The 23,079-nt window shown below is 37.7% G+C and overlaps 5 protein-coding genes across 6 annotated transcripts; 1 reads left to right on the top strand and 4 right to left on the bottom strand.

The window, feature by feature from the left end:
* Positions 1-31: 31 nt before the first annotated feature.
* LOC106372031 (ubiquitin receptor RAD23c-like) lies at positions 32-7,636 on the bottom strand. Its single transcript, XM_048742278.1, has 10 exons — positions 7,085-7,636; positions 1,684-1,830; positions 1,541-1,594; positions 1,240-1,416; positions 1,111-1,149; positions 951-1,037; positions 796-843; positions 534-694; positions 358-441; positions 32-271 (listed from the first exon to the last, which is right to left on the bottom strand). Exons 1-10 carry the CDS (start codon positions 7,148-7,150, stop codon positions 151-153), a joined length of 984 nt encoding a protein of 327 aa, XP_048598235.1. The 5' UTR covers positions 7,151-7,636; the 3' UTR covers positions 32-150.
* A 218-nt stretch (positions 7,637-7,854) lies between these two features.
* Positions 7,855-10,356, bottom strand: LOC111201467 (ubiquitin receptor RAD23d-like). Of its 2 annotated transcripts, none has more exons than XM_022693505.2 (11): positions 10,175-10,356; positions 9,737-9,883; positions 9,439-9,654; positions 9,307-9,345; positions 9,142-9,228; positions 8,996-9,043; positions 8,798-8,904; positions 8,636-8,707; positions 8,443-8,532; positions 8,267-8,345; positions 7,855-8,159 (listed from the first exon to the last, which is right to left on the bottom strand). In XM_022693505.2, the coding sequence occupies exons 1-11, from the start codon at positions 10,238-10,240 to the stop codon at positions 8,043-8,045; spliced, it is 1,068 nt and encodes a 355-aa protein (XP_022549226.2). In that variant the 5' UTR covers positions 10,241-10,356; the 3' UTR covers positions 7,855-8,042. The 2 variants fall into 2 exon arrangements, with proteins under 2 accessions (XP_022549226.2, XP_022549227.2); XM_022693506.2 differs by having other exon boundaries at positions 9,142-9,219.
* A 343-nt stretch (positions 10,357-10,699) lies between these two features.
* LOC111201326 lies at positions 10,700-12,744 on the bottom strand. Its single transcript, XM_022693032.2, has 4 exons — positions 12,077-12,744; positions 11,569-11,987; positions 11,056-11,205; positions 10,700-10,948 (listed from the first exon to the last, which is right to left on the bottom strand). Exons 1-4 carry the CDS (start codon positions 12,636-12,638, stop codon positions 10,799-10,801), a joined length of 1,281 nt encoding a protein of 426 aa, XP_022548753.2. The 5' UTR covers positions 12,639-12,744; the 3' UTR covers positions 10,700-10,798.
* A 1,327-nt stretch (positions 12,745-14,071) lies between these two features.
* On the bottom strand, positions 14,072-15,527 carry BNAA10G18190D. Its single transcript, XM_013812152.3, has 4 exons — positions 15,286-15,527; positions 14,915-15,076; positions 14,751-14,817; positions 14,072-14,691 (listed from the first exon to the last, which is right to left on the bottom strand). Exons 1-4 carry the CDS (start codon positions 15,510-15,512, stop codon positions 14,404-14,406), a joined length of 744 nt encoding a protein of 247 aa, XP_013667606.2. The 5' UTR covers positions 15,513-15,527; the 3' UTR covers positions 14,072-14,403.
* Positions 15,528-19,075: 3,548 nt separating this feature from the next.
* LOC106399005 (caffeoylshikimate esterase-like) lies at positions 19,076-22,963 on the top strand. The gene is made up of 9 exons (XM_048742272.1): positions 19,076-20,983; positions 21,084-21,278; positions 21,452-21,481; positions 21,559-21,688; positions 21,778-21,924; positions 21,999-22,129; positions 22,225-22,362; positions 22,450-22,548; positions 22,632-22,963. The coding sequence occupies exons 1-9, from the start codon at positions 20,930-20,932 to the stop codon at positions 22,857-22,859; spliced, it is 1,152 nt and encodes a 383-aa protein (XP_048598229.1). The 5' UTR covers positions 19,076-20,929; the 3' UTR covers positions 22,860-22,963.
* Positions 22,964-23,079: the final 116 nt, after the last annotated feature.

Genomic DNA, 23,079 nt, shown 5'->3' with positions numbered 1-23,079 from the left:
ATATATATATATATATATAATCATCTGAAGTACGTATATAGTTCATCTTTATTTAAACAAAAAAAATAACAAATCACTTACGCCTGAATTTGTGATTATCTGGAAAAATATTCCAAGTTTACTTTTGCAACATCAAAATAAAAAAATCACTTAGATCTCACTAAATTGTTTCTCAAGGCATTCAATCTCTGCTTCAACACGGGTTTTCGCTTCTGCATCTTTTGTCGTTTCAACTTCGGTTTCCTCAGACTCTCCTCCCACTTGGTTGTCACTGAATCACACAACAACAAAGAATCCACAAGAAAGCGCAGTTAATTTCTGTATTATTTTACTACTACTTATGGTAAATTTTTGTACCCATCTCCGTTGTTTGGTTTGTTGGTTTGGTCTGCTTGAGGCTGCTCAACTTCGGTTTCTTCAGACTTTCCCACTTGGTTTCCACTGAATCACACAACAACAAAGAATCCACAGGAAAATCTCAGTTAATTTCTATATCATTTTACTACTAACATTATGATAATTAAGTTTAATACCTTTCTCCTCCGTTGTTTGGTTCGTTGCTTTGAAAGTGTAAGACGTCGTTGTCTTGGTGTTCCTGAGGCTGCTCCAGTACTAAGCGTGTGAAGTCTGCTTTGTTGTCAAGAATAAACTGAACCAACTGCGGATTGTGTTCCTCTATCACTTCCAGAATTTCCTGCAGCAAGCAAAGATTCAACAAAAGCCAAAACAAAAACTTGAGCATAGTAAATCATTTGCATTATTCCATTTTTCTTTAGTTGCATTTTTTGGTTTTACCTGTAGGAGACTAGGGTCTGATTGCACCAGAGGTCGTACATACTCAAACTAGTTGTCACAACGTACAAAATAACTAGTTAGATCTCCACCAATTTAATCATCTCTATCGCCTTTTATCTTTCAAGTAAGAAGAAATGGAAATAATAGCTGACTACCTCTGGAGTGTTACGCAAGATATCAAGTGACCATTCTTGGACTGCATCTTGAGGAGCTTCAGGTTCTTGAGTATGCTCCTGTGTGCCCTTTTCATTACATTTTATTCTCAGTATTCAGATTATACATACCCTCTTGCTTCAATAAAATATAGAGTATTACCTCCGTTTTGTAAGGATCTTCACTCTGCTCCGGCAACCCCTTTAAAAAGATATATAACTTATGATCAATCTTAAAACTAGACATTCTCTTACTATGGGCAGACAACGTTTAGGGTTATGAAGAACTCACAAAGTAAAGATATTCCACAGCTTTATCAAGGTCATTAGATGCAAAGTAGAGTGCATAGGCAACCGCTTCACGGCTCCAGGTTCCACTGACCGTCTCAAGAATCTGCTGAATGTCACTCTCTGAAATACTTTTATAGTTCACATTTGATGCAGCAGCATGAGGAGGCGCTGCATGAGCCTAAATCAGTCTTAAGTTATTATCAATTATTAAACACAAGGTAGGCTGGATTCTCTTCAGAATCACAAGACGTACGGTACAAGAATCTTAGGTTAAATGATAACAATGATAATTACCAACTCACCTGAGGTTTAAGGCTAGCAGATGAGGTAGACGTTACGGTAGATGCATGTTTTCTCTACAATATAAGCCCCAACCATGCACATATCAATAAGCTAAACTCTAGATCATAAACTTTCATTACCCTTTACCAAACCCTAAGCACACCTTCATAACGGCAATAATGCTTTTCTCGGAAACTTCGTTAGCCTCCATCGTTGTTTCATCTTTAAGCACTTTCCCTTTATGAATAAGCATTTGTTCTGCAGCAGTAACTCGCATCACGGTTTCTATGTTCTTCTTCACATCAGCAACCTAATCACACACATGTATAACCCATCAGTTAATCAGCTACTTAACGAAAACAGAACAATACAGAGGAGACTCATGGATCTAAGAAACGAAACCCTACAAGTGTGAAACAGAGAAGAAGAGACAGAACAAGATGAAAACTTTAACTTTTGATTCTATTCCACTTGAGAGGCAACGTTTACAACTCTTTAACTTATATAGTAAAACCCTACTAGGGCAAACCCCTTGTGTCACCCAGTGACAGCACATAACCTAAGAGGTTCAAATCTGTTGGTGGTCCTTCTTGTCTGAGCTGGCTGAGCCGTACGGAGAGACATCGTTGTCGTTTGTGAGGAAGACGTTTTGACCGTTGAAGAAGAAACACAAGTGGGCTCAGCTTTAACTTTGGTAACATGGGCCTTCTCTTTACTTTCCAAGCCCATATTGCCATTACACCCCCTCAAACTCAGAGTGGAGTGCAAGGAAACGCTGAGTTTGCTCCGAAGACGTTGAAACGCAGCCTGAGACAGAGACTTGGTAAACACATCAGCAATCTGAAACGCAGCTGGTATGTGTTTAACCTCAAGAAGCTTCAGAGCAACACGCTCCCTTACATAATGAAAGTCCACCTCGAAGTGTTTGGTCCGTTTGTGAAACATGGGATTGGCAGAGAGACACACTGCTGAAAGATTGTCACACAGGAGCAGAGGCATCCGCTGTTGCTGTAGTCCCATTATCTTCAACAGATTCTGAAGCCAAGCCACTTCAGAAGCAGCCAGAGACATCGTTCGATACTCGGCTTCAGTAGACGACTTGGACACAGTATCATGTCGTTTGGCAGACCAAGAGATGATGTTTTGACCCAAGAACGTACAGAATCCACCAGTGGAGCGACGTGTTGTCCTACACCCAGCCCAGTCACTATCACTATAACAGAGGAGAGTAGAGTCTGTAGTTTTCTTGATACTAATCCCCATCTCAGTAGTGCCTTTGACATATCGCAATATGCGTTTTAAGAGATGAAAGTCTGAGACACTAGGCTGATGCATCTTCTGACAAATGTAATTTACAGAGAACTGCAGGTCTGGTCTTGTTAGAGTGAGATACTGCAGCTTCCCAGCAAGGCTACGGAAGTATGACGGTTCAGCGAAGACTTCATCCTGACCTTGCAGCTTATCAAGTTTCATTGGCAGAGGAGTTGGCATTGGAGCACAGTCTTGCATACCTGCAGTAATGAGAAGATCCTGTGCGTACTTGGACTGATTCAACACAAGCCCTTCATCAGTGTGATGTACCTGAATGCCAAGAAAGTAGTGCACGTCACCCATATCTTTCATTCGGAACTCTGCATTCAGACTACGCAAAAGAATTTCAAGCAAGGCATTGTTGTTTCCTGTAACAATCATATCATCAACATAGAGTAGCAAGTAAACTACATCAGCTCCACGATGATAAATGAAGAGCGATGGATCAGGAAAGCTGCACTCAAACCCAAACTGCAACAAATAGTTACTGAACTTGTCAAACCAAGCCCGTGGTGCTTGTTTGAGCCCGTAGATCGCTTTCTTCAGTTTGCACACAAAGTCTGGTCGAGCCTTATCTTCATAACCCGGAGGTTGAATCATGTACACACTTTCCTTGAGATCACCATGAAGAAACGCATTTTGAACATCCAATTGGCGTATGTTCCATCCTTTTGTAACCGCAACATGAAGAATGGTTCTTATTGTAGCAGTTCGCACCACAGGGCTAAAGGTTTCAAGATAATCCACACCTTCTTCCTGTTGGTTTCCCCGAGCAACCAGACGAGCACGACGTTTAAGGAGAGTACCATCTGCATTGAGCTTTGTCTTGAATATCCAACCACAGTCAATTGGATCCTGACCCTCTTCTGGTGGAACCAATTCAAATGTTTCAGTCTCCTCCATGTTATCCATTTCAATATCCATTGCCTCGGTCCATCTTTCATCTTTCAGCGCAGCTTTGACAGACTTAGGCTCAGGAAAAGAAGACTTAACTGTGAACAGGGCATAGCGAGGATTAGGCTTCATGATTCCTGCCTTTGCACGAGTTGTCATTGAGTGAACAGGTGGAGCAACTGCTTCAGGAGCGACTACTTCAGGAGCAACAGCTTCAGGAGCGACTACTGCAGGGACAACTGCTTCAGGAGCTTCGAAACTATCATCAGATTCATGATCAGATGATAAGACATCCTCTTCTTCTCCATTCAAATGCAACAGCGGAGATTGTGGTTGAGGCTCTTCACAAGGAGGAGGATCTTGGTTATGTCTCCTCAGAGGTGGAAACTCTTCATCTCGAAGAGTAAAAGACTGATTAGATTCAGTAGAGGACGATACATCTTGATGAATGTATGTTTTTCTCCAGGCATTGAGCAGAGGAGAAGATGACTCTTTATGAAACTTGCTGTATATATCAGAATAAGGAAAGTTGTGTTCTTCAAACAACACATGCCGACTGATATAAACCTTTCCACTCGGAGGATAAAAACATCTATACCCTTTATATTTTTCATTGTAACCAAGAAAAACACAAGGGAGAGATTTTGGATCAAGTTTGTTGCTCATATAAGGCCGAAGATAAGGGTAGCATTTGCAACCAAAAACACGTAGAGCAGTGTAAACCGGTGGTTTTCTGTGAAGAACTTCATAGGGACTGAGAGAATCAGACAGAACAGATGAAGGAAGAAGATTGCCAAGAAAGGTTGCAGTAAAAAACGCTTCAACCCATAAGTTTTGTGGAGCTTTGCTGTGAAAGAGCATAGTTATACCGAGTTCAGTGATATGCCTATGCTTCCTCTCAGCTAGCCCGTTCTGCTGAGGTGTATGCGGACATGACACTAAGTGTTTGATGCCACAGTTTGCCAAATGAGTGAGAAGCGATCGGTTAATGAACTCACCCCCTCCATCTGATTGAAACTGCAATATCTTGTGTTGAAACTGATTCTCAACCATGCTTTGAAAACGAGTAAAGACAGAAAAGAATTCAGACTTGCACTTTAGAGGATAAAACCATGTGAATCTAGAATAACTGTCAATAAATATCACATAGTACTTAAAACCCTGAGAAGACACTACAGGACTTGGACCCCATAAGTCACAATGAATCTTTTCCAATGGTTTACTTGAAACAGACTCAGAAGACAAAAATGGTAACCTGCAGCTCTTTCCTAATTGGCACGCATCACACATCAACTGCGGCTCTTTCTTATTCAACATAACAGCTTTACGGTGAACTAGAAGTTGAAGGATATCCTTGTGAGGATGACCCAATCTTTGATGCCAAACCCCATCACTTGTAGCTTGCTGCCTTGTAGAGTAGTAAGCTTGAAACCTTGTATCCTTCAACAAGTAAAGATCTTTATGTCTTTTTCCTTGAGCCATCACCTGTTTTGTTCCCTTGTCCTTAACATACACAGAGTCAGAGTCAAATGTAATCTCACAAGGATAATCAGATGTCAGTTTAGACACTGAAAGTAATGACTTTGTAATCTCAGGACACACCAGAACATCATCAAGTTTTAAAATACCTTGTGGAGTGTGTAAGGCAATGGAACCCACATGAGTGATTGGCAAATAGTCACCATTTCCAACAATAACTTGATCATTACCAGCATACGGTTCAGAGGATTGCAGGTGAGTCTCGCTGTTGGTGATGTGAGCCGACGCTGCAGAGTCAGGATACCATTCTCCTCCAGACCGATGTTCTTGATCAGACAACTTCATGGTTGCCAGAGCGTTGTGAACTGTGTCTGGACCCTCATAATCTTGATCAAACCTGTTATAACATCGAGCAGCTGAGTGACCATATCGACCGCATATCTGACAGGTGGGTCTTGTACCAGAACCAGACCCTCCAGAGAACTGTTGACTGAAACCTCTTCCTCTTGTTGAGTAGTTATTAGACCCACGACCTCTGTTTGAGCCTCCACGATAACTGTTGCCTCCTCTACCACGAAAACTGTATCCACGACCAGTAGCAAACGCCATGTGAGGAGTTGTTTCTGGTGGTTGATTGTAAACCTGAAGTTTGTCATCGAATGTAACAAGCTTGAACACAGCATCTTCAAAGCGCAAATCAGGCACAGAATCCATGGAGTGTTCAATCACAGTACTTATAGATTCATACTCCTTTCCTAAACCAGCTAGAGCCCCATAAATCATCTCATGTTCCGACAAAGCACACCCAATAGAGTCTAACTGATCACAAACTGACTTCACACCGTTAAGATACTCAGACATAGACTTCTGACCCTTAGTCATACCTTGGAGCTTCCGTTGAAGATCAAGTTTGCGAGTGGCTGAAACCCTATTATACTTCTTTCCAAGAGTAAACCAGACCTCTTGAGCTGAGTGAAGCCCATAGACTGAGCGCAGAGCTTCTTCTGTCAAAGACCCAAACAACCAAGCCATGACAAGTTGATCCTTTCGCATCCATTTTGAGAACTCAGGGTTGGCTTGCTCTTCAGTTGCTTCTCCGTTTCTGACACTGACGGTAGGAGCTGGACGAATAGAGCTTCCATTCACAAACCCGAGCAAAGACTGACTGGAGAGGAAGGATTCAAACTGTGTCTTCCAAAGAAGGTAGTTTGTAGCTGAGAGCTTGAGAGTAACACACTGAGTGATACTCAGAGAAGGTGTTGACGGTGAATCGTTTTCTTCCATGACTCAGAACCGATTGGCTCTGATACCATGTGAAACAGAGAAGAAGAGACAGAACAAGATGAAAACTTTAACTTTTGATTCTATTCCACTTGAGAGGCAACGTTTACAACTCTTTAACTTATATAGTAAAACCCTACTAGGGCAAACCCCTTGTGTCACCCAGTGACAGCACATAACCTAAGAGGTTCAAATCTGTTGGTGGTCCTTCTTGTCTGAGCTGGCTGAGCCGTACGGAGAGACATCGTTGTCGTTTGTGAGGAAGACGTTTTGACCGTTGAAGAAGAAACACAAGTGGGCTCAGCTTTAACTTTGGTAACATGGGCCTTCTCTTTACTTTCCAAGCCCATATTGCCATTAACAAGCAGCTTTGCGTATTAGAGTTCACATTGACGAAAGATCACATCATTCAAAGCTCTAGAGTATAACTCTTTATAGAAACCAACTAAAGTTATTACTTGCCAATCAAGAAACCGTGGTCAATCTTCTACCGTAACCAACAAGGAATCGAACGAACTACCTCCTGGCTACTACCCTAGATATGAAACTCAACTTTGCCAAGAAACGATTTGAGCAAAGATCCTTGAGAATCGACGTACCGAATCCTCGAGGTTGACTTGGATCTCGAAGCGATCCCCCTTCAGCGTTTTGACAAATATCTTCATTGATTCCAGTTCGAGAAAACCGACGAGACTCTGGTTCGATGAATCGCCGTCGGTAACAAACTTCCGAGCTGAGGAGAAGAAGCGGGTAAGTAGGAGAGTGACGACGAGAAAGAAGAAGAAGGAGAAAAGGACTCAACTTATAAGCTCGCCTTCACTACGTTACGTTACCTCCTTCAGATTGTTTATAGTCTGCCTCTGATAATTATTTCCGTAACCATCCAATACGAGCTTCACACGTGCTAATCTGGTGACGTATGTATCAGTCAATGTTTTCTTTTCCCGCTTCCCTTTTGGTTTTAGGTTTAAAATGTAGTTATTTTGGCTTATCATGCAATTTTATCTATTTAAGGTTGTTTTTCATTTATTAGAAGTAGGCCTAATTAGAAGCATTACATAATCATCTGAAAGTATATAAACGCCACCGCTCCAATATCTTAAATGGAGTTCTAAACAGAACAAAAATAGTATTTTAGTAATCTAATTAATTTTTAGTGTTTAAAAAGAATTAAATGGTTTATAAGTGAACTGAAAAGTGTTTTTGTGGTTTCTACAGTATTTCAAAGTGTCTCTTTTGAAAACTTTCGGCGGTCTCTCTCCTAATTTTTACATTTTTTCTTTTCTTTTTGTTAGCTAATTAGATACAAGAACATTTTCAATGAAGGTTTTTATTGGAATTTTCAGAAAAATGTACTCCCTCTATATGCTGTTCTAACTTTTTGTTTTGTATACAAAAAAATGATGTTTTAAGCGAAATGTAGTATATACACGTCAATCATCCCAACTGTGTAACCAGAGCAAAAGAAACCACGTTACAGAACAAGACATTTGGTTCTCGATAGAAAAAGATATGCAACCACTACGAGCCAAGAAAGAAACTCATGGTTTAGTGGTGTTATTCTTGAGACTCGTGCTTGTGACCGAGAAGATTGTTCGCAGCCTCTTGTACGTTCTTGTTGCAGGCGAAGTACGCCACCTCTGCATCACCTCTCTCAAATCCCAGTGCTTCCAGCTGTTTTTAAAAGCAAAACACACGTTTTATGGAATATAGTAACGAGCCAATGAAGTTGAAGTTTCTAAATAAAACAAGAGAAGATAACGCATAGACATTAGACAGACCTGTTCGATCAATTCATTATCCTCAGGGTTGGCGACTTCAACTTTGGTTTCCTCAGACTCTCCCACCACTTGGTTGCCACTGAATCACACAGCAACAAAGAATCCACAAGGACTTATAAACCAAAAGAAAGCTCAGTTCATTTTACTACCAACATTAATTATGGTAAATTTTGTACCCATCTACTCCGTTGTTTGGTTTGTTTGTTTGGTCTGCTTGGAGTTCCTCAACTTTGGTTTCCTCAGACTCTCCTCCCACTTGGTTGTCACTGAATCACACAACAACAACAAAGAACCCACAAGAACTTAAACCAAAAGAAAGCTCAGTCCATTTTACTACCAACATTAATTATGGTTAATTAAATTTTGTACCCATCTTCTCCATTGTTTGGTTCGCTGGTCTGGACTGCTTGGTGTTCATGAGGCTGCTCCATTTCGTTGCCACTGAAAATACACAAAAATATTACTTAACCAAGAGCTCTAGTTCAATATAGGATCCGAGTATCTGAATCATAAACTAAGACAATGTTTTACCATGCTCCTCCTTGAACTTCAAGTAGTGAGCGTAAGAAGAGAGCTTTGTTGTCTTGAATCAACACAAAAATTGGCGGATCTTGCTCCTCTAGCATCTCTACAAAGTCCTGCAGCAAGATTCAACAAAAAAAAAACTTGAGCATAATTATCATTAATTTTCATTCCGTTTTTTTCTTTGTTGCATTTTTGGTTTTTTACCTTTACGATACCAGGGTCTGATCGCGCCAAAGCTCGTAGATACTCTTGCTAGTAGTCACAAAGTACCAAGTTAGATCTCCACAAATTTAATCTCTATCTCCTTTGATCTTTCAAGTAAGACGGAACATGAAACAACAGCTCAATACCTCTGGACTGCCGTTGAGGTAATCAAAAAACCGTAGCTCGTCTTCTTCTGTAGGATTTTCATATTCTTGAGTTTGATCCTGTGCGCCCTTTTCATTACATTTTATTTTCTCAGTCTTCCGAATTTACACATATCCTCTCGGTTCAACAAGATTTAGTTTATTTACCTCAGCTATGTAATGATCTTCAATCTGCCTCGGGAGCTCCTTTAAAAAAGTATAACTTATAATCAGTCTTAAAACTAGACATTCCCTTAACTATGGGCACACAACGTTTAGTTTTTTTTAAAGAAAACTCACAAAGTAAAGATATTCCAAGGCTTTATTAACGTCATCATCTGCCAAACAGAGTGCAGAGGTAACCATGTAACGATCCCAGCCTTCTCCGACCATCCCAAGAATCTTCTGAATGCTACTCTCTGAAACTCTTTCACTGGCCACATATGATGCACCAGCCGAGGCACCTTCAGTAGGAGTCTCAGTTGAGGTAGACGTTGCGGTAGATGCAGCTTTTCTCTGCATTTATAAGCCCACCCGAGCACATAATTAACAAGCTAAACTCTAGAAAACATTAACTTTCGTTACCCTAATCACACACCTTTATAACGCCAATAATGCTTTTCTCGGAAACGTTGCTAGCCTCTAATGTTGTTTCATCTTTAAGCACTTTCCCTTTGTGAATAAGCATTTGTTCTTCAGCGGTAACTCCCATCACCGTCTCTATGTTCTTCTTCACATCAACAACCTGATCACATATATATATATTTTTTTTGTACATAACCAATAGTTAATCATCTACATAACGAGCAACTTAGCGTATCAGAGTTCACATTGACAAACGAGCACATGATTCAAGACTCTTGGAGTATTACTCTTTATAGAAACCAACTAAAGTTATTAACTTGCCTATCAAGAAATAGCGATCAATCTTCTACCGTAACGAACAAGGTATCGAACGAACTATCTTCTACCCTAGATGTGAAACTCAACTTTCCCAAGGAACGATTTGAGCAAAGATTCTTGAGAATCTACGTACCGAATCCTCGAGGTTGACTTCGATCTCGAAGCGATCCCCCTTCAGCGTTTTGACAAAGATCTTCATCTTCTCTTTCACCGAAGAGCAGAAAGAAAGATTCAAGTGCGATTGCTCCGGCGAGATTCTGTTTCGATGAATCGCCGTCTGTAACGAACTTCCGAGCTGAGAAAGAAGCGGCTATGCAGGAGAAAACGACTCAACGTATACGCTCTGGTTCACTATATCACCTACGTGGTTTATATATAGTCTCCCTCTGCTCATCGTTTCGTCTAGTTTGACACGTGTTATCTGATGACTGGCTAACATGTTACTGACGTTTTTCTTTTTCTTTATTTAGCCTACGTAAAATGTTCTCTTTTTCCTCTTTTCCTTTGGTATTTATTTTCTACGCGACTTTTTTCTTTATTTAGCCTACGTAAAATGTGATTAGCTTATCATTCAATTTTTTTTTTTATCATTCAATTTCATCTTATATAAGGCAGCTTCTCATTATTAAAAGCAGTATATAAAGTATATTATTCATTCTTTATTGGAAAAAAAAAAAATCACATACGCGTGTATTTGTAATCATCTGGAAAAATATTCCAAGTTTACTTCAATTCAACAAAAAAGAAACAAAACCGCTTAAGCGTATTTGAGTGCTTCACTACAGATCTCATTTATCTGCTTTTCGAGTCTTTCGATCTCTGCTTCGACACGGGCCTTTGACTGTGCATCCTTTGTCGTCTCTAACGAGCTTTTCAATGACGAGATTTTCCTCAGAAGACTCTTGATCTACATATTCATTTACCAGAATCATATAAGTAAATTAAAAAGAAAAGGCTAGAATCAATTAATAGAATGAGAGCATGATTAGTTGTTTGTTTCAAGAAGAACATTACCTTGCGATGAGGCCATCGATAGAGCCCACCCCTTCGGCATATCTTCTTAACCACTGTCGGACACAGGCTCATCCGTCTAGCCGCTTCTTGAATCGGGAGATGGAAGTGCATGCTTATGTCCTTAAGTTTTAGTTTTCCAGTCCGTTCTCTCTGTTCTTGTCCTCGGCACATATAGATGAAATAACAAAACCCAAGATCAGTCACTCTCTTCAATAAAATTAGTTAAACTGTATTTTCTTAAAGCACAAGAAACATGTTCTTCAACTACATGCAAACCCTAACAGATTCCTCTCCATAGACCAGTAACTATATTAGTTTCTACAATGAAATCGTCCAAAAGATTCTTTAAAGTTCTTCTATAAACTTACTATACCCTAATGATCTTATCTACACTTAAACCGCAATTTAAACACAAAATTCTAAGCACATAGCAAACGGTTCCTTGTAGCACAAGTAACATGTTCCTATCCTATAATATTTAACGATAATAAACTGAGGTATTAGAGACAAAACCTGTATTGCGAGAGGGGTTTGTTTCCGTTTCTTTCCTTTCGACACTGGGGGTTCATCTCTCAACCCAACATACAGCGGCACAGACGGAACATTAAGGGCTGGATCAGGCACTATAGCCTGAGGCATTGGAACATCATCGACCGGTGGCAACGCCAACATAGGCGGCTGGTTATTGGAAAAGTTTGGGTTCATTGCTTGATAGAAATCAGCATTAGTGTCTTCCACAACCCCAAAACCGCATGCTGCTCTCGCCGCGAGATAATCTTCTATAAACCTCTTCACATCCTCCGTAGACAAAAACTTCAAATCAATGGTTTGATATTGCGGTTCGGTAGAACCATCAAGCCGGTGAATCTCGAGAATCGCATGGCAGAAGTATCCAATCCCTCCATGAAAATCGAGTCTCATCATCTCCTGACCTATACAACCATGCATAATATATAACCAATTAAAACATAACCATTCAATAAACAAAATTCTAAAATGATTGATATAGTAGTTATTGTACCATTGCTATGGATTAATGTTCGAAGAAGGTTGCAACAAGTGCACACGAGTATGCCGTTGGATACTGTCGGTGTAATCGGCGCTGATGAACCACCACCGGCTTCAACGTTCGGACCGTTTTCAACAAAAACACGAGTACTCACTTCAAGTGTACCAGTTCCACCAACAATGTTACCATTATCATCATTAGTACCAATCTCTCCTAGGATGTTACTGTCCATGTTGTCGTTGAGAAACTCAGATGGAATATCGGACAAGTCCCAAGAGAGGTCAATATCATCGTCAAATGATGTAACAAGAAAATCGTCGGTGTCATCACAGTTAGGGATTGTAAGTGAGAGTTGATTCAACATCTCGGTTTCGATTATATCCGATGTTGCTATAGTAATCGGAGTAGGAGTAGGAGGAGGAAGTGGATTCCCGGTGAAAGCAAAATCCATCAGGTTAGGATTTTGATTAGACATAAGGTTTTGGAGTTCCTCCTCTGAAAAGGGTTCATAGTATGGATCCCCATCGTCTTTGTCTTCAAGACCGGGCGGTTTTGGATCATCATCACCCGCCATTTTGTGTTTTTTTTTTCACACAAAAAGAGTGAAACTCTCTCTCAAGCACCGGACGATGCTTGAGAGTTGAAGAACCAAAGAGTGAGTGACAAAAAGTTCTAACGGTTTGATCAGGGAAAAGGTTTTGTAGATGAGAGAGAGAGAAGAGAGAAATTTTGGCGGTTAATGGTCGTTAGAGTAAGTTATATTTCATCCAACAGATGCGTTTGTTCAGTTAATTGTCATGCCGCGAGAATAACTGTCTTTTTTCTTAGATTTTGTTTTATAACAACACAATTAATTAGTTAATGTACTTGGATCTCATTACGAAGATTCAAAAAACCTATTTCCTAATGATGTGAATTTTTTTCTGTTAAATAGAAGTAAATTAGTGTGAAGAAAGTTATTCCTACAAATTAACATTTCAAGGATTTTTTTACTTATAAAACTGAGTGGATACATCAGACGGAGAGGCTCCTCGGAGAATCAGCTCGTGTGACCAAAATTTGATCTAGTTAAATGGATAGTTGACAAATAAAAAATCATGCATCAGTTCCAAGGTCAGGCTATTGGTTGGTTCACTCACAATCCTTTGAAGTTGAAATCTAGTAACCACATCCACATGAATACCCGGTGCATCATGAAAATTAAAACTTCCTCCAGAGCTTTAACATTTGTTTTATGGCGAGTTACTAGTCAAGAGCCCTCGACATAACATGTTCACTTGTGCTATTTTCGGTAACCACATGGAGAGTGACTCAGTTACCACTTTACAAGCTTGACAATTCCAATTGAGGAGCTAGAATATAATAGACAAGGGCAAGGAGTTAAACCAAGATTGCAGCATATGCTATCACTTTGGGGTGCTTCTGCGGCTATGTAAATCGAGGAATTTTTCCCAAAGAACAACCTGATCAAAATGAAGATAATGATAAAGCAGAGTCTGATGTGCAAGAATGAATAGAGGCCACAACAATGACTATAGTGAAGAGTAAACATCTCTGTTATTTTCGATACTGGTGCGTATATTTTCAAAGGGACAGCGATGCACTCGTCCATATGAATAGTCACAACATCTTTGTTGTTTTGGTAACAGATGAGTTAGAAAAGAAACAATCTGTTCAACTTCAGTTTTCACCATGACTTTGATATGTAAAAAGTTCTGAGACTGTCGGCAAAATAAAGTAAAGCAAGAAACTCGGTAAGAGAGCAAAAAAGAAGCACTCAACGGTTTCCATTTAAGACAGACATATGGACTCCACTCTGAAAGCTACATTTAAATTTTTGCTTTCTCTCACAATATATGAAAAGAGATCTGGTAAGAACCATAAGTTAAAAGAACAATACGGCGCTTTAATATACAGATTTATTGAAACACAAAAAAAACACATATACAGAGGTGTTGTTGGAGAGCTTAATCTCAGCCAAGAAGTTAAAGAGGGCGTTTACTAACATACTCAGAAAGAAGATAATTTTATATTACAACGAAACCCAAAAGAGATACAAACCAGACCTCTTTTCTCAGATAAAATTTTACAGATTCTTCTAAATCTTCTCCTTAATTATTAATGTATAAACAAAACGCTGACTGATCTTCATCTTCATCTCCACCCTCCCTCTCTCTCTCAGGAAAAGATGAAAAACACTAAATAGATATCACAATATTCATTTGCTTCAAAAATGGTAATAGTAATACTAGTAATCAAATCCTTCTCTCTCTGTTAGGGCCTTGGGGTGAACAAACGACTCCGGAATCTCTATATACACTTGTTTTTCGGCTTGTCTACTAAGCCATGGCGGGGATGCTCGAGCTCTGGCGGTCACGGTTCAAGCAATCGAACCCTTCTACTCTAACTGCAGGTGGTTTGAGTCCAAACTTCATCCTAACGCAACCACGAGACGATGATGGAGATGGAGAAGGAAAGGCGGTGGATGAATTGGGCTGAAGCAAAGGAGAGTTGGGTGAGAGTGGATTGATCTTCTCATCTCGAAAGCGTGCGTCTTGTGCTAATGGGTTCGCTGCTCTGCTCGGAGGCGAACCGAGAAAGTACGGCCCTATTGTACCATTGTCCTCCTGCAAAGAGAGACATATGTCAAATGAATCAGAGAAAGATCAGAAACAAAGCAGCATACCTTTCTACGAATGATGTCCAAAAGCTCTGCACCAGCTTCAGAATCACACAAATCAGCAGCGGCTTGACTACAAATACATAACAAAAACAGAGTTTGCGGTTAAGTGTTTGGTCCTAAGCACAGGAGAATCTGAGATAAAGGAAGATGCTTTTTTTTTGGTATACCTCATATGTAATCTGAGAGGGCGCGTGAGGTTGTTAGCGAGTACGCCGACACGTCGAGGCTTAGGACAAACGACAAGATCGTTGCTGCGATCAAGTCCCATCATCTCCTCGCGAGACACGAAGGCGTTGTATTGATTCATCTTTGATCCACAGAAGAACGCCCTGAATAACAAAAACAAAAAAAAACAAATTAGATCAGATCAGATCCATCACAACGCCCTAAATGGTAAGAAAGAGACAGACTTTGAAAAGGATCTGAGAAAAAGATTTAAGCTTTCACATAGTTTGAAGGGAAACGGATCTATACATAAGCGATCTGTAGAAAAATGGGCATAAAGGGAGCAGGAGAGTGAAATGAGGGAGAGAGATACCTGAGTAATATCTCCGAGAGACGATAGAGAGAGAGAGAGAGAGAGAGAGAGAGAGAGAGGGGAAGAATCGTTCTGAGGAAAGAAGGGATTATATAAAAGGATGAGAGACCAAAGTGTGGGTGAGGTTGAAGACGACGTGAACCGACGCCGTTTCGGGTGGATTTTTTTCTTTTCTTGCCGTCGTGATAATAGTGATATTTGTGGACAGCTATTATTCCGGTTTTCATGCAATTATTATTTGACTTGTAAACTAATCTATCTTTTATTTCTATCTATTGCTTGATTTACTACCTTTTTCTGTTGACCAAAAAATATACACTACCTTTTTTATTAGCATTGGAATATCTTTATTTTTCATAATTTTACTTGTGTATTTTTTTGGAAAAAAATAATCTATTACTAAATGTAAAATTCAGTTTGTTTATTTACACAGTAAAAGGTTACCACGATTTTGAAGTACATAACGGTGATGATTGGTTTGACTGTGGCTGTAAAAATTTACCTGTAAAAGTTTAGCTCTAAGATCATCTCCAATGTATTTTGTTATTTTCACCTCTAAAATAAGGAAACTCTATAATAGAGGTGAGATATGCTCCAATGTATTTCCCTAAAATAGTAATCTCCAAAATATAGAGTAAAAAAATAGAGGAATGTTATTTCTTCATCTATAAATAGAGAAAAAAATAGAGATCTCTATTATAGAGAAAGAAATAGAGGTGGGTTAGAGCAATTTCACCTCTAAATGCTATTATAGAGGTGAAAATAGCAATGGGTTGAAGATGTTCTAAGTAAGTTGGTTGTAACTGTAAAGTTATTACTGTAAATTTTTTTGCAGTGACTTTTGTTGTAGTTAAATTTATTGTAGCTGTAAGGTATATGTTGTAGATATTTTAAAGTCAAATATGTAATGTTTATATAAAATAATTATTTTTTTACCAACTAAAATAATTTATATTAATGATTTTTATAAATTATCAAAGCTTATTGTTATTTAAAATGTGATATGTAAATAATATTTTATGGTATTTAAAATATTTCAATAATTTTGGAAACACCTATAATTAAATAAAAATACTTATAAATGTTTTTATTATGATTATCTAATTTATTTGATATTATAGATAATTTCTTCATTTTACAGTTGCTACAGCGTATAAAACAGTGATTTAGATTTTTTGTCTAAAATACATAAGAAAAAATTTGCTTTATTTTTTTTGTTGTACCTTTTAGACTAAAGCTAAAACGTGATTGGTAAAAGTTAATAGAAATTTAGTGTAGGCTTTGACTAATAAAAATAAAACTACAACATGATTGATAAAATTTAGTGTTTTAGAAATAAATAAAGCTAAAATATGGAGATAAAGCCCAACCAATCACTCTCAATATCAATCAATATCAATCTGAGCCATGGAAACATTAAATGATAATGTAACATTTGAAAACCTTTGTTAAAAAGACATGTTTGTGGCAGATCTCATACCATTTGATTTCTGTAATTCAAAAACACTACATTCAAAAAAGACCTACATTCACATGGGTCTAGCAAGAGTTTACTTTTTTTATATAGATCTTTATAGGGAATCTTTATATATTTTGTAGATTCTGCCTTTTTTTTTTTTACTTTTATTTACTAAAGTATACTAAAACGCATGCTTGTGTGGCAATCTCATTTGTGAAGTTTGACATTTTGACCGAGACCTATTGTTATTTATGTACCTGATGTTAATTTCTATTTTAAAATTTTGATGGATTCCACAAAAACGTGCCCATGTCAGCGAGCGGTAGTAATATCATGCGTTGGCTACGTCGGATTATAGATTAATAAACGATGATTTCTTAATCTCTGATCGAGATTCGAACCAGAACCGTACACTCCCTCCGTTCTCGATAAATATCACTTTCATTTTTCAGACAGATTAAAAAAGTAATTGAAATATAATTAAATTATTATTAATTATATTTATTTGATCAATAGTATTTGAGATAAATAAAATTTTATAAAATCAATACAGTTCGTAACTAATTTTTAACTGAAAATAAATATAATTTGCATTGAAATTTTAAAGCGACATTTTTTGTGTAACAAGCAAAAAATGTTACGATGACACGTATTATGAAACAGAAGGAGTATAACTCATACTTATTTCCTAGGATCATAAGTATTTGCAATATACTTTTTCCGTTTCAAAAATATATATTTAAAAATTATTACATATATTTAAAAAATGTTTCGACCTTGGTTCTGTAAGAGCACGTCCGAAAGATTGAGAAATAGAACCATCTGGTTTGATTTGTTCTCAATAGCCATAAAATGATCATCTTAGGGTGATCCTTTTGTTGACGGATGCTTCTTTTCCACCGACCGAGCGGTAGTTCCTCACAGCTGACAATTAGGAGTGACGGCCATAAAAGAAGGGCACCGGCCCTATTCCCCCTCCCCCATCCTTTTTCTTTCCTTCTCGAGAGAATCAATCAAAGAAACAAAAAAGGCCATGAATGAAGAAGGTGGACATTTCACCCTCTTTCTAGTTACTCTGGGAGCTGATCTGATAAATGCACTTCAAAGGAAGGAAATGCTAGGTCTTTCCCATGTTAGTATGGTCGAGCATAAAATATTTGAAAATGAAGTCAAAATAAGAAAAGGTAGAAAGAAAACTAAAAGTACCTTTGATCCGTTGAGCGAGAGCCCTTCCACACGAAACTCCCGAATCACTATTGCTGATTTTCGTCTCTGTTCGACAAGTCGGTTTCACAGTCAGGCAGCTAAAGGGGTGTGAGAGGAAATCGAACCACGAAGGCAAGTATCCTCGCAGGCCCCTGCGATGACCAGTAGGTGGATGAATTTGATATGTATCAAAGATATTACCACGGCGATGAAAAAGAAGAGATTGCGAATCTCCCTCAGTGGTCCTTTTAAACGAACCTAATAAATTCGAAATAAAAACAGGAAACCCACCAGTGCGAAGAATGAAACGCATGTAGTGGAATTGAAAAGCAGATAAGTTTTCTAGTTGGCGCAGTTAGAAGTTGCTTGGAAGGATCTGTGCTGGTTGGTAGACTTGCTAGAGTGGTTGCTTTTGGTTGACATAGATCTATAGGTATGTGCTCGCAGTCGTCTAGGTGCCTGGCCAGCACACCGCTGCTTTAGTGAGGCTGGAAACTCTTTCCTTTCCTCTTCCTTAGATTCTATTCAGGAGTCCAAGCGTAAAGTAGATTTGTTTATTGACCTTAAAGCAAAGTAAGGTCACCGGAAGCTTGTAGACATGTATCGGAAATACCAATGAATTCCTTTTTGTCGAGTTCTTTCGAGTCAAAAGTTTTTCTAATTTGTTCAGTTGGACTGTGGAGTGTACTCGGTAATGACCGGGGGGAAGCAAATGGGAGAACTTTCCAAACATGAAACAAAGAGATGCGAGATTCAATAATAATAGAATGCAAACGTTTCTTTCCATCCCACATGGATAAAAGGAGATAAACGGGAATTAATTCTAAGTCCCACATGAAGAAAAAAGTAAAATATTCCGAGGAGAAATATATTATTTTGTGATTAGGTATTTTTCATAAATTTTAATTACTCAAAATTTAATAAACAATTATTTATAAAATTTACAATTTATCGTCATATCTCATTAGATTTATATTAAAAATGTAAAACATGTATCATTTGAAATAAAAAAAAATCTAAAGCATAAATTATTTTGACACAGAAGGAATATGTTTTAGTGGCCAAGTCATGTGGATATATTAGGGCTGAGTCCTCTAAAATATAACACCAATGTTCTCAGGCGTCAATTTGTTTATTTATTTTATATCATTCACAAGATTTTGCTGCCTTTGTGCATGGACGAACCCAGTAACGATATCCACCACCCACTATAACTTCCCCCTGTTGATATGTGACGATAAGCGCAAGTAGACGTGCGACCTAAAACCTTAAACAGAAGAAGACAAGTAACAAATAAATACTATGAAGATAGCAAATATAAAATATAACTGTGGAGGGAGAGAGGGAGATGTTTTGTTTGTTTTGGGGAAAGAATAGACAGTGGGAAGTGAGACATGCGAGCCATTTACGCATTTTACTAAGGAAGAATAAAGCCAAAACGGGCATATACTTATTGATTATACTTTCTCCAGAAATAAAGATAAAGGCATATATCGTGTGGTGATATCAGATTTTATAAATAATCATACTTAACCAGTTGTTGAAGTTTAAATACGTTAGATATCAGTCAGGGGTTTCCTTAACTAATGTATATAAAATAGTTTCATAAACACCTAGGTGGCTTGAAGACTTTACTAGCTTGAATGACTTTCTTTTTTTTTTTTACCAGCTTGAGTGATTAACAGAGAAAAATTACATATAAGTCAGAAAACCTAAGAAACACTTAAAACCAAACAGCTGGGATAACCTAAATATCAACGCTTACTAAACCCATCTTGCCGCGAGGGTTTTAACTCCAAGATGCAACATAAAATGATGGTGGAACACCGAGTAGGCTCAAAGAAACTAGCAAAGTTACTGATGTAACATCCACGAATTGACTTGATTTTGCGGAACATGTAAACAATTTGAGCAAAAAGTAAAGTATGCTGGCTAACTATGGTTCAAAGTGAGAAGCAACCAAACTAGTTCGTTGATTTTATTTTGCCAGTCCAATGCAACATCTATGTTAGCATGTTACCAGTTAAAGTTGTAGTCTAAGGGATTTCATTTCTTTATAGATAGTTGATATCAAACTTACTCTGACAATAATGGTGTTAAACTTTCGCATGATTTCAAATGAAAAAAATTAGGGAAAATTATTAATGTCCGGAATTCATCAGAACGTTACTCCTACTATATATAGTATATATTAGCAATGTATATTAGCAACCTGTAAGCTTCACAAAACAATACATCAAACATACTAAAAACAAAACTGAAATAACCCTTGTTTCAAAAAAAAAAACAAAACCTACGTACATGGCTACTAGCTACATACAAAAGTATAATTTGTCAAAGTTTATGAGCCTCGATAAAAACCTAGTAAATAAATTATCTCAAGCTATGGTTTATATACTACAATATTAAATCTCATTTATCAAATTATCATACTTAATTCATAAAATATAAAGCTTGAATTCCGCCGATGATTTCTCAATACACAATAATTTTTTTATTCTTCTTAATAATTCCCAAGAGTATAAAAATGTAAAAATCTCGTTTGTTGAGATCATATATTGTATATAAAAGAAAATAAGGAAGGTTCCAACTTCCAAGTTCCTACTCGTTTGAATAATTCATGCTAACTACTAAATAAAATGCACGTGACGTGAGTCATTATAGTATACAAAAGTTGGCATCGCATTAATATGATTGTCGTATATCAAACGACACTGACTCGTTTGCATATCGTCATAGAATCTTGCGAGGAGCCAATATCAATCTCTCTACTTGACAAATAAATAATAGTCCCGACAGTATTTGTTCACACGACGAACGCATTATTAAAGAGAAGAACCTCATAACTCATTGATGTAGTAATAATTGCGTAATTCTAATGATTTCTTCGAATTTCAAGTTGGAAAATAACAGTTTTGATTTTATTTTATTAAGAAAACTAGAATATTTTGATGGATTCTTTTTAGAAAATTGTTTTTGATGGCTCTGAGATCATCAAAGCTCTTCCTTTTCAGTCCTTTACACGGTAGGCATTTGTCATCGTCAATCACTAATAATATTTTAACGAACTTGAGACTTAGTTTTAAAAAATAAAGTTTTTTTTCTTTGTTTGAACTTATTTTGTGTTGTTGCGTGGATATATTGTGTTACCTTAGGGTTTGCAGACAAGGGAAGACCAGTGTGGCAGAGGAAGAGCTCGATGGCAGAGCTAGACAACGAGGAGCTCCGGCGACTCAAAGATGTTAACATGGACGAAGCTCCGGCTCGCCGTCTTGTTCGTGATTGCTTTAAGGATATTCAGCATAATCTCGATCATATCCTCATCAAGGTAAACAAAAACATAAAATTAAAATTGAATCGGTCGAATCTCTTTGATCGTCCTTCCCCGATCGAAATGGGTATAAGAAAGGTTGAGACGTTAGACTCAATCTACTTCAGCTTTTGTCTTTATGAGTTGATTTTGGTTAAAAGCTTTTTTTCTTTGTTCTCGTAATGTTTCAGACACCAGGAGATGGAATTAAGACAAAGGAGGTAACAAAGATATGTTTTTTACATGAATAGAAGTTTATTTGATTACTTTTTAATAATGTTGGTTGTGATAAATGTAGTCTTATGAGGTGAATTCAAGAGGAGTTGAGATCTTCTCAAAAAGCTGGCTTCCTGAAGCAGCTTCTAGGCCCAGAGCTCTTGTTTGTTTCTGCCATGGTTATGGAGATACTTGCACGTTTTTCTTCGAAGGCATGCTTGTTTCTTCCTTTTTTTTTTTAAACTAATGGCTAATAATTAGCTCATTGTTTGGTTGCTTACACCCACGTTTTTTTCGGCAGGGATCGCAAGGAGATTGGCATTGTCGGGATATGGAGTTTTTGCTATGGATTATCCAGGGTTTGGTTTATCGGAAGGCTTGCACGGCTATATTTCTAGCTTTGACCTTCTTGTTGAAGATGTCATTGAGCATTACTCCAACATCAAAGGTACAAACTCTTAATCACATTGTGGAATGGTAAACTCTGATATTAATCTTGATTTTTTGTATTTTGGTTTGTAGAGAAACCTGAGTTTAGTTCTCTACCTAGCTTTCTGTTTGGGCAGTCAATGGGTGGAGCAGTGTCGCTCAAGATACATTTCAAACAACCAAATGCTTGGACCGGTGCAGTCTTGGTAGCACCCATGTGCAAAGTAAAAGACTTGATTTTTTTCTTCTTATTTGCATTTCTCATTAAGAAATATCATATCATCATTAACAGTTAAGTATATCTATATATCCGTTCTAGATTGCAGAGGATATGGTTCCACCACCTGTATTGAAACATATTTTGATCGGTTTATCTAGTGTTCTACCGAAACACAAGCTGGTTCCCCAAAAGGATTTAACTGATGCAGCTTTTAGAGATGTCACTAAGAGAAAATTGGTAAAAATAAATAAATAATAACTGCTTTTTTTTTTGTTAGATCGATATTTTTATCAAACAGGTCTTCTTGTTTTTGAAATTTTGTAGGCACCATACAACGTCATTTGTTATTGCGACAAGCCGCGTCTACGGACTGCTGTAGAAATGCTTCGAACAACTCAGGAGATTGAGCAACAGTTGCACAAGGTAAATAAGAGATAACATTAACCCCAAACTGAAGACAACATTAACACAGAATGATAATGTTTTTTTTCTTGATATATTTGTAGGTGTGTTTGCCAATACTGATTCTACACGGAGAGGCTGATAGAATGACAGACCCATCAGTGAGCAGAGATCTTTACGAGAAAGCCAAAAGTTCAGACAAGAAGATAGTTCTGTATAAAGATGCTTATCATTCTCTGTTGGAAGGCGAACCAGACGAAGTAATCCTCCTTGTCTTGTCCGATATTATCTCCTGGCTTGACGACCATAGCTTGCAAGTTGAAGGATCATAAAGTTACTTTTTGTTTAGTTACAGAAAAGTATTTTTCATTGTATTAACTATTAACAGTAATAAAAAGGTCATTATTTGCAATACTTCTTAGGGCAGCAAAGAATAATTTAACTTTGCATAAATCCTTAGTTAAGGAAATTGTTTTCTTTTGTTTATTATTAGTTTTTGCATGTTTGATGTGACCTTTCTATATTTGGTTAGAAAACAATCAAACATATGAT

The sequence above is a fragment of the Brassica napus genome, chromosome A10 (assembly GCF_020379485.1).
Source record: "Brassica napus cultivar Da-Ae chromosome A10, Da-Ae, whole genome shotgun sequence".
In the NCBI taxonomy this organism is placed as follows: domain Eukaryota; kingdom Viridiplantae; phylum Streptophyta; class Magnoliopsida; order Brassicales; family Brassicaceae; genus Brassica; species Brassica napus.
Note: the sequence above shows the minus strand (reverse complement) of the source record. Positions and strands in the feature narration are given on the sequence as shown.

Coding starts and splice junctions, on each gene's coding strand:
- BNAA10G18190D (XM_013812152.3), bottom strand. CDS start 15,512: ATGAAAACCGGAATAATAGCTGTCCACAAATATCACTATTATCACGAC. Junction 15,077..15,285: donor CTCTCGGAGATATTACTCAG/GTATCTCTCTCC, acceptor TTTGTTATTCAG/GGCGTTCTTCTGTGGATCAA. Junction 14,692..14,750: donor TGGACATCATTCGTAGAAAG/GTATGCTGCTTT, acceptor CTCTCTTTGCAG/GAGGACAATGGTACAATAGG.
- LOC106372031 (XM_048742278.1), bottom strand. CDS start 7,150: ATGAAGATATTTGTCAAAACGCTGAAGGGGGATCGCTTCGAGATCCAA. Junction 1,150..1,239: donor CTGTGGAATATCTTTACTTT/GTGAGTTCTTCA, acceptor ATCTTTTTAAAG/GGGTTGCCGGAGCAGAGTGA. Junction 442..533: donor CCAAACAACGGAGGAGAAAG/GTATTAAACTTA, acceptor TGTGTGATTCAG/TGGAAACCAAGTGGGAAAGT.
- LOC106399005 (XM_048742272.1), top strand. CDS start 20,930: ATGGCTCTGAGATCATCAAAGCTCTTCCTTTTCAGTCCTTTACACGGT. Junction 22,363..22,449: donor ATGTCACTAAGAGAAAATTG/GTAAAAATAAAT, acceptor GAAATTTTGTAG/GCACCATACAACGTCATTTG. Junction 22,549..22,631: donor TTGAGCAACAGTTGCACAAG/GTAAATAAGAGA, acceptor ATATATTTGTAG/GTGTGTTTGCCAATACTGAT.
- LOC111201326 (XM_022693032.2), bottom strand. CDS start 12,638: ATGGCGGGTGATGATGATCCAAAACCGCCCGGTCTTGAAGACAAAGAC. Junction 11,206..11,568: donor AAACCCCTCTCGCAATACAG/GTTTTGTCTCTA, acceptor GGACAAGAACAG/AGAGAACGGACTGGAAAACT. Junction 10,949..11,055: donor ATCGATGGCCTCATCGCAAG/GTAATGTTCTTC, acceptor ATGAATATGTAG/ATCAAGAGTCTTCTGAGGAA.
- LOC111201467 (XM_022693505.2), bottom strand. CDS start 10,240: ATGAAGATCTTTGTCAAAACGCTGAAGGGGGATCGCTTCGAGATCGAA. Junction 9,884..10,174: donor AAGTCAACCTCGAGGATTCG/GTACGTAGATTC, acceptor ATATGTGATCAG/GTTGTTGATGTGAAGAAGAA. Junction 8,905..8,995: donor CAGACCCTGGTATCGTAAAG/GTAAAAAACCAA, acceptor ATCTTGCTGCAG/GACTTTGTAGAGATGCTAGA.